Raw genomic sequence first — 10,041 nt, 5'->3', positions numbered from 1 at the left:
AGAATCATGTGAATCCTGGTCACCGGCTGACCACAAGGAACGCCCTGTTCAAATAGCGTGAGTTACATTCGTTCCTACCCAGTCTGAAGTTCATTCCAACCAAAATTGAACGATTTAAAAAAACGCTTTTTGAGTGTAGAAAATACAAACGTGTAATAATCATTCAAGTCGCATCAAATTGTTTCAGCTGGGACACTTCCGAACTGTACTAATTTGCCGTCTCAAAAAGGCACTGCTGAGATTCGAACTCAGGATCTCCTGTTTACTAGACAGGCGCTTTAACCAACTAAGCCACAGCGCCAGTGATGTAATCGGCATGATATAAGTTACTCATACTTGACCTTTCGTAATGTGAGGATTTGTAAAGTATACTGTGTGCAGTTACCACATTACATTCCAATATGAACTGTAAAGACCAGAACGGTGTAAAGTGGTGGATCAGACATCAATCTAAAGGAAAATGGTATTCAGTCACATATTGGTATGATGTAGTAACAGCTAAATACCTCAGGGTGTCACTATCCACACGTGTCAGAAAACACAAGCCCCACGTAACATTACGTGACCAAATCCAAAAGCTGCCACCGCGGCCAGAAAGCGGCGCACACTGTCGCAAGGTATCAATGTTGTGACGGGTCAAAGAGATCTAGCTAGGTACCTAATCGTCGCCTTGATCGTGCTGAATTTAAAAGTAAAAGGTAGCTAGCTATGCATGCTATTGATCTCTGTTTGACAACCGCTACCGGTCCAACATACATCGGCTTGCAGTGAAAAGGAACATCGATTGTGTTCTGACTGCGCGTGTCACGAAACAAGTCAAGACTGGGATTCTAGTGTCCATCAAAGTGGACACCATTTTATCAAGGATAGCTAGCTAGCTAGTTTATTCCAAATCGGCTAAAAACACTGGCCTTCGCATTGTGAATGGGTTTGCGATAGCAAGCTACTGCTGCAGAAGAGGGGAGCGCGTCATCCAGTAAAATGGAAACGGCAGATGAAGGTAAATGTCATTTTACAGTCAGTCTAACGTTACTTGTAACGTCAGCTGATTTACACTACTGTTAGAGACCACATTGTTGAGACTGGGAAACGTTAGTTTACCTTGCCAACGTCAGCTGCAAACACATTTTTCGTCGGCAGACACCCAAACAGTGACATGAGCCATCGATAATAAAATAAGGTGTTTCTCTGAACAAATTAACTTATATCTTCCTCTTTTGTCTGTTTGTAGCAGATATATGTCGTGTGTGTCGTTCGGAGGGGACCCCAGACAAGCCCTTGTACCACCCCTGTGTATGCACCGGCAGTATTAAGTTCATTCATCAGGAATGGTGAGTGGCTATTTGTCTGACTTGATCACTCGACTATACCCCCCCCCACACACACCAGCCCCAAGTATTAGCAATAGAGAAACCTCCTCACTCCTCCTCTGACATAATGTACATAGAATAACATTTGAGTCAGTAGGAGGAAGTAATGTTAATGTTGATATACAGCTATAGCATAGGTCCTAGTTTTTACCGAAGACTGTCCTGAGGTGATGGTTTTGGCCTGCGTCCAAGTGACCACCCTACATTTGTCTGCTTTCCCAGCCGGTTTCTCTGCTTTCCCAGCCGGTTTCTCTGCCTTCACAGCTGGCTTCTCTGCCTTCACAGCTGGCTTCTCTGCCTTCACAGCTGGCTTCTCTGCAGTGTGGGTCTAACAAAGGAAAAACAATTAGCTGGGTGTGCTGAAATAACGCAAAGGATAGCAGCCAGTAATTGAGACTGTTATTTTAGACTTCAGTCTAAAATAACAATGTATTTTTCCATTGAGTGAGAATGATAGGCTTAGCCTCAATGCCTGCTAGTGTAACTCTACATTACACACAGTGTGGCAACAGCTAGGTCGCAATTATTGACTTACATAACCCAGTAGTTAATTGTTCAGAGCTGGGTAGTTAATGCCATGCTACTGGTACATTTATTGGGTAGTGTGTGTGTGTGGCATTGGCTCAGGCAAGGCTGGTTCGGGATTTAGGAGTAGAGGAATAACAATGCTGTCACTATCTCACTTTCCAACCAAGGGTGGCATAACAGAGGAGCAAACTGATGATTAGAAAAACATTAATTCAACACTTTTTGGAAGACAATTAGTTGCTTCTAAAATAGCCTACTTTGTTATTAAAATTAGAACCTGGGGTACTGAGGAAAGTTGCTGATTTGTCATTTAGGCTATTAGCTACAGATTATTGATGATAAGCAGTCGGAACCCTCCTGAACTACTGTGATGTGGTTTACTGCCATGGTTTACTACTGCAGGCCCAGGTTTTGAAATGTGATAAGCCTTTAGGTTACTGCAGGTGAGGTCACAAACACGCTCTGCTCCTCTGGGTATAGAAGTACTGTGTCATCGACATCCCATTTCTGAGAATATTTTTATTTTACCTTTATTTAACTAGGCAAGTCAGCTAAGAACGAATTCCTATTTACAATGACAGCCTAGGAACAGTAGGTTAACTGCCTTGTTCAGGGGCAGAACGACAGATTTTTACCTTGTCAGCTCAGGGATTCGACGGTTACAAGTCCAACGCTCTTACCACTAGGCTACCTGCCGCCACAATATCTGCTCTGTCATTATGTCACTGATCTCTAATAGCCCCTGTTGGGTCAGAGTACTGGTCACACACTATTCATTAAGCTGGACATATAGATACCATGTTACCTAGGCTTAGTTAGTTACACTTGGAATTAATGGTGTTATTAACATGTAGGCCTAACTGGGCACTAGCTCACGAATGCTAGACAGCTCAGGGTTACAGTAGCAAGCGTTATACTCAGTCTTATAGAAGGCATTATAGGATGGTGGGCTTATGAATGAATGGACTGAGGTGTATGTATGAAAGAGTCTTGTGGGCGGTTCAGTGTGGGCTGTTCTCTGTCTCACTCGCGTTCACACGCACCACACCTCACATACCACCCACACATCGCCCCATGTGAGTTGAACTGAATTGCCCTACTTGAGTGAGGAAGCCAGTATTCCATGCCTGCACTTGCACATGTTAGTTCCTCCCCTACAACACACTTCTTTTACTATTGTTGTTGTTTACAGTTTGGTCCAGTGGCTGAAGCACAGCAGAAAGGAGTACTGTGAATTATGCAAGCACAGATTTGCTTTCACACCAAGTAAGTACCCGTCCGTGGCTTTGACCTGTCAGTCTAAAAACGTGCTCCGTTGCAAGGGGATGACTTCAGACTGGGAAGCTCTGCCATTGAATACAGTCTTAGAAACCTGTTTTCTAACTGGAACCCAAAAGGGTTATTCAAAGGGTTATCCTATTGGGACAGACCAAAAAACCCTTTTAGGTTCTACACACTTTTAATTATTTTTAAGTCATTTCTCTCTCTAAGTTATTGACTAAGTTTGTAACTTTGAACATGGAGTGTCTCATCCCTCTCTCTCTGTCCCTGCTGTCTGTGCTCCAGTTTACTCCCCAGACATGCCCCCCCGCCTGCCCATCCAGGACATCTGTGCTGGCCTGCTGACCAGTGTGGGCACGGCCATACGATACTGGTTTCACTACACACTGGTAGCCTTCGCATGGCTGGGGGTGGTCCCCCTCACTGCATGTGAGTAGACTGACACACGCGGACACATACACACACCAATGCGTCATCACTTTACTCTTAAGTACAGTATCACTCACATAAGAACCTGTAGACACACACTAAGTAAAGTTTCAGTGTGTTATGGTTTTACAGGATCAGGAGAATTAGAAGTGGACCAGTGTTGTATTACAGTCTGTCATTTCCCAGTTCGGTAAATCCCACTGGTGTGTTTGATTATTTGTACTAGGCTTGTCACGATGCTAACATTTTACAAACGATACGATACCAGGCCAAGTATCACGATTCCGTGAAGAATAACGATACCAAGGTGGTAAAAAATCAGTGGCCTAGCATTCTGTTTGCTCCGTCCCCAGGATGCTTGTTCAAGTTTTCTAAATGTTCTCCAAAAACCTGTAATTGAAATTCACACCTCTACTCAATAAAACACATTGAATTCAGCTGACCACTGTTCAGTATATAATAGAATATTGCATAGAATGGCTGATTTGCTCATATTTGGTGCCATGTGGTGCCAGTATAACAACCTCTCCCTCAACGTGATCAAGACAAAGGAGATGATTGTGGACTACAGGAAAAGGAGGACCGAGCACGCCCCCATTGTCATCGACGGGGCTGTAGTGGAGCAGGTTGAGAGCTTCGAATTCCTTGTTGTCCACATCACCGACAAGCTATCATGGTCCAAGCACACCAAAGCAGTCGTGAAGAGGGCATGACAAAGCCTATTCCCCCTCAGGAGACTGAAAGGTTTTTGCATAGGTCCTCAGATCCTCAAAGTTCTACAGCTGCACCGTGGAGAGCATCCTTCAAATAATATTTTTGCAGGAATCTCCTTGCGAATGATTTTGCCGAAGATTGTATCTCCGCCGGGCTGGGCAACCTGAGCTTTTGCTATCTCATCACTGCCTGGTATGGCAACTGCTTGGCCTCCGACCGCAAGGCACTACAGAGAGTAGTGCGTACGGCCCAGTACATCACTGGAGCCAAGCTTCCTACCATCCAGGACCTCTATACCAGGTGCTGTCAGAGGAAGACCCTAAAAATTGTCAAAGACTCCAGCCACCCTAGTCATAGACTGTTCTCTCTGCAACCGCACAGCAAGCTGTACCGGAGCGCCAAGTCTAGGTCCAAAAGGCTTCTCAACAGCTTCTACCCCACGCCATAAGACTCCTGAACAGCTAATCAAATGGCTACCAAGACTATTTGCATTGCAACCCACTCCCCTTTTACGCTGCTGCTACTCTCTATTTATCTCTACCTACATGTGCATATTGCCTCAATACCTTGACTAACCGGTGCCCCCAGCACATTGATTGACTCTGTACCGGTACCCCCTGTATATAGCCTCAATACTGTTCCTTTACTGCTGCTCTTTAATTATTTGTTACTTTATTTGAATTTTTTTACTTATCGCAAGCAATCAAATGTATTTATAAAGCCCTTTTTACATCAGCTGATATCACAAAGTGCTGTACGGAAACCCAGCCTAAAACCCCAAACAGCAAGCAATGCAGGTGTAGAAGCACGGTGGCTAGGAAAAACTCCCTAGAAAGGCCGGAACCTAGGAAGAAACCTAGAGAGGAACCAGGCTATGAGGGGTGTCAGTGCCGGGTGGAGATTATAACAGAACATGGCCAAGATGTTCAAATGTTCATAGATGACCAGCAGGGTCAAATAATAATAATCACAGTGGTTGTACAGGGTGCAACAGGTCAGCACCTCAGGAGTAAACGCCAGTTGGCTTTTCATAGCTGATCATTCAGAGTATCTCTACCGCTTCTGTTGTCTTTAGAGGGTTGAAAACAGCAGGTCTGGGACAAGGTAGCACGTCCGGTGAACAGGTCAGGGTTCCATAGCCGCAGGCATAACAGTTGAAACTGGAGCAGCAGCACGACCAGGTGGACTGGGGACAGCAAGGATTCATCAGGCCAGGTAGTCCTGAGGGGAGGGAGAGAGAACTTAAATCCACACTGGATAAGAGAGGAGAAATACTCCAGATATAACAGACTGACCCTAGCCCCCCGACACAAACTATTGCACCATAAATACTGGAGGCTGAGACAGGAGGGGTCAGGAGACACTGTGGCCCCATCCAATGATACCGCCGGACAGGGCCAAACAGGAAGGATATAACCCCACCCACTTTGCCAAAGCACAGCCCCCACACCACTAGAGGGATATCTTCAATCACCAACTTACCATCCTGACACAAGGCCGAGTATAGCCCACAAAGATCTCCCCCACGGCACAACCCAAGGGGGGGCGCCAACCCAGACAGGAAGGTCACGTCAGTGACTCAACTCACTCAAGTGAAGCACCCCTCCTAGGGACGGCATGAAAGAGCACCAGTAAGCCAGTGACTCAGCCCCTGTAATAGGGTTTGAGGCAGAGAATCCCAGTGGAGAGAGGGGAACCGGCCAGTCAGAGACAGCAAGGCCGGGTCGTTGCTCCAGTGCCTTTCCGTTCACCTTCACACTCCTGGGCCAGACTATCAAATCAAATCAAAATTATTTATATAGCCCTTCTTACATCAGCTGATATATCAAAGTGCTGTACAGAAACCCAGCCTAAAACCCCAAACAGCAAGCAATGCAGGTGTAGAAGCACGGGGGCTAGGAAAAACTCCCTAGAAAGGCCAAAACCTAGGAAGAAACCTAGAGAGGACCAGGCTATGAGGGGTGGCCAGTCCTCTTCTGGCAGTGCCGGGTGGAGATCATAACAGAACATGGCCAAGATGTTCAAATGTTGATAAATGACCAGCATGGTCAAATAATAGTAATCACAGTGAACAGGTCAGGGATCCATAGCCGCAGGCAGAACAGTTGAAACTGGAGCAGCAGCACGGCCAGGTGGACTGGGGACAACAAGGAGTCATCATGCCAGGTAGTCCTGAGGCATGGTCCTAGGGCTCAGGTCCTCCAAGAGAGAGAAGGAAGGAAAGAGAGAATTAGAGAGAGCATACTTAAATTCACACAGGACACCAGATAAGACAGGGGAAATACTCCAGATATAACAGACTGACCCTAGCCCCCCGACACATAAACTACTGCAGCATAAATACTGGAGGCTGAGATAGGAGGGGTCAGGAGACACTGTGGCCCCATCTGATGATACCCCCAGACAGGGCCAAACAGGCAGGATATAAGGCCGAGCCCCCACACCACTAGAGGGATATCTTCAACCACCAACCTACCATCCTGAGACAAGGCCGAGTATAGCCCACAAAGATCTCCCCCACGGCACAACCCAAGGGGGGGCGCCAACCCAGACAGGAAGACCACGTCAGTGGCTCAACCCACTCAAGTGACGCACCCCTCCTAGGGACGGCATGAAAGAGCACCAGTAAGCCAGTGACTCAGCCCCTGTAATAGGGTTAGAGGCAGAGAATCCCAGTGGAGAGAGGGGAACCGGCCAGGCAGAGACAGCAAGGGCGGTTCGTTGCTCCAGAGCCTTTCCGTTCACCTTCACACTCCTGGGCCAGACTACACTCAATCATAGGACCTACTGAAGATATGAGTCTTCAATAAAGACTTAAAGGTTGAGACCGAGTCTGCGTCTCTCACATAGGTAGCCAGACCATTCCATAAAAATGGAGCTCTATAGGAGAAAGCCCTGCCTCCAGCTGTTTGCTTAGAAATTCTAGGGACAGTTAGGAGGCCTGCGTCTTGTGACCGTAGCGTACGTGTAGGTATGTACGGCAGGACCAAATCGGAAAGATAGGTAGGAGCAACCAATGTAATGCTTTGTAGGTTAGCAGTAAAACCTTGAAATCAGCCCTTGCCTTAACAGGAAGCCAGTGTAGCGAGGCTAGCACTGGAGTAATATGATAAAAATGTTGGGTTCTAGTCAGGATTCTAGCAGCCGTATTTAGCACTAACTGAAGTTTATTTAGTGCTTTATCTGGGTAGCCGGAAAGTAGAGCATTGCAGTAGTCTAACCTAGAAGTAACAAAAGCATGGATACATTTTTCTGCATCATTTTTGGACAGAAAATGTCTGGGTTTTGCAATGTTACGTAAATGGAAAAAAGCTGTCCTTGAAACAGTCTTGATATGTTCGTCAAAAGAGAGATCAGGGTCCAGAGTAACGCCGAGGTCCTTTTATTTGAGACGACTTTACAACCATCAAGATGAATTGTCAGATTCAACAGAAGATCTCTTTGTTTCTTTGGACCTAGAACAAGCATCTCTGTTTTGTCCGAGTTTAAAAGTAGAAAGTTTGCAGCCATCCACTTCCTTATGTCTGAAGCACAGGCTTCCAGCGAGGGCAATTTTGGGGCTTCACCATGTTTCATTGAAATGTACAGCTGTGTGTCATCCGCATAGCAGTGAAAGTTAACATTATGTTTTCGAATGGCATCCCCAAGAGGTAAAATATATAGTGAAAACAATAGTGGTCCTAAAACGGGACCTTGAGCAACACCGAAATGTACAGTTGATTTGTCAGAGGACAAACTGATATCTTTCCGACAGATAAGATCTAAACCAGGCCAGAACTTGTCCGTATAGACCAATTTGGGTTTCCAATCTCTCCAAAAGAATGTGGTGATCGATGGTATCAAAAGCAGCACTAAGGTCTAGGAGCATGAGGACAGATGCAGAGCCTTGGTCTGACGCCATTAAAAGGTCATTTACCACCTTCACAAGTGTAGTCCCAGTGCTATGATGGGATCTAAAACCAGACTGAAGCATTTCGTATACAGTCGTGGCCAAAAGTTTTGAGAATGATACATTTTCACAAAGTCTGCTGCCTCAGTTTGTATGATGGCAATTTGCATATACTCCAGAATGTTATGAAGAGTGATCAGATTATTTGCAAAGTCCCTCTTTGCCATGAAAATGAACCCCCCAAAAAACATTTCCACTGCATTTCAGCCCTGCCAAAAAGGACCAGCTGACGTCATGTCAGTGATTCTCTCGTTAACACAGGTGTGAGTGTTGACAGGGCTGGAGATCACTCTGTCATGCTGATTGAGTTCGAATGACAGACTGGAAGCTTCAAAAGGAGGGTGGTGCTTGGAATCATTGTTCTTCCTCTATCAACCATGGTTACCTGCAAGGAAACACGTGCCGTCATCATTGTTTTGCAAAAAAAAAAATTCACAGGCAAGGATATTGCTGCCAGTAAGATTGCACCTAAATCAACCATTTATCGGATCATCAAGAACTTCAAGGAGAGCGGTTCAATTGTTATGAAGAAGGCTTCAGGGCCCCCAGGAAAGTCCAGCAAGCAAGGAGCCACTTCTTTCCAGGAAAAACATCAGGGAAAGACTGATATTCTGCAAAAGGTACAGGGGGTGGACTGCTGAGGACTGGGGTGAAGTCATTTTCTCTGATGAAACCCCTTTCCGATTGTTTGGGGCATCCGGAAAATAGCTTGTCCGGAGAAGACAAGGTGAGCGCTACCATCAGTCCTGTGTCATGCCAACAGTAAAGCATCCTGAGACCATTCATGTGTGGGGTTGCTTCTCATCCAAGGGAGTGGGCTCACTCACAATTTTGCCTAAGAACACAGCCATGAATAAAGAATGGTACCAACACATCCTCCGAGAGCAACTTCTCCCAACCATCCAGGAACAGTTTGGTGATGAACAATGCCTTTTCCAGCATGATGGAGCACCTTGCCATAAGGCAAAAGTGATATCTAAGTGGCTTGGGGAGCAAAACATCGATATTTTGGGTCCATGGCCAGGAAAATCCCCAGAACTTAATCCCATTGAGAACTTGTGGTTAATCCTCCAAGAGGCAGGTGGACAAACAGAAAACCACAAACTCCAAGCATTGATTATGCAAGAATGGGCTGCCATCAGTCAGGATGTGGCCCAGAAGTTAATTGACAGCATGCCAGAGGTCTTGAATTGCAGAGGTCTTGAAAAAGAAGGGTCAACACTGCAAATATTGACTCTCTGCATAAACTTCATGTAATTGTCAATAAAAGCCTTTGACACTTATGCAACGCTTGTAATTATACTTCAGTATTCCATAGTAACATCTGACAAAAATATCTAAAGACACTGAAGCAGCAAACTTTGTGGAAATTAATATTTGTGTCATTCTCAAAACTTTGGCCACGACTGTATATTGTCTTCAGGAAGGCAGTGAGTTGCTGCGCAACAGCTTTTTCAACATTTTTTGATAGGAAGGGGAGATTTGATATAGGCCGATAGTTTCTTATATTTTCTGGGTCAAGGTTTGGCTTTTTCAAGAGAGGCTTTATTACTGCCACTTTTAGTGAGTTTGGTACACATCTGGTGGATCGAGAGCCATTATTATGTTCAACATAGGAGAGCCAAGCACAGGAAACAGCTCTTTCAGTAATTTAGTTGGAATAGGGTCAAGTATGCAGCTTGAAGGTTTAGAGGCCATGAATATTTTCCTCAATGTGTCAAGAGATATCATATTAAAAAACTTGAGTGTCTCCCTTGATCCTATGTCCTG

The 10,041-nt window shown here is 45.4% G+C and overlaps 1 protein-coding gene and 1 non-coding gene across 3 annotated transcripts in view; one reads left to right on the top strand and one right to left on the bottom strand.

Moving 5' to 3' along the window:
* Positions 1 to 227: 227 nt before the first annotated feature.
* trnat-agu lies at positions 228 to 301 on the bottom strand. Its single transcript has one exon. It is a non-coding gene; the product is annotated as a tRNA-Thr (tRNA).
* Positions 302 to 599: 298 nt separating this feature from the next.
* The window catches only part of LOC120027810 (E3 ubiquitin-protein ligase MARCHF6-like), a 29,399-nt gene continuing 19,957 nt past the window's right edge, over positions 600 to 10,041 (top strand). The window contains exons 1-4 of one of the 2 annotated variants that reach the window (XM_038972854.1): positions 600 to 1,000; positions 1,235 to 1,331; positions 3,091 to 3,164; positions 3,465 to 3,608. In XM_038972854.1, coding sequence (XP_038828782.1) covers positions 982 to 1,000; positions 1,235 to 1,331; positions 3,091 to 3,164; positions 3,465 to 3,608 — 334 coding nt within the window. In that variant the 5' untranslated portion in view covers positions 600 to 981. Of the gene's footprint in view, positions 1,001 to 1,231; positions 1,332 to 3,090; positions 3,165 to 3,464; positions 3,609 to 10,041 lie in introns of both variants that reach the window. The other variant, XM_038972853.1, reaches the window with a different exon arrangement.

The sequence above is a fragment of the Salvelinus namaycush genome, chromosome 33 (assembly GCF_016432855.1).
Source record: "Salvelinus namaycush isolate Seneca chromosome 33, SaNama_1.0, whole genome shotgun sequence".
Lineage (NCBI taxonomy): Eukaryota > Metazoa > Chordata > Actinopteri > Salmoniformes > Salmonidae > Salvelinus > Salvelinus namaycush.
Note: the sequence above shows the minus strand (reverse complement) of the source record. Positions and strands in the feature narration are given on the sequence as shown.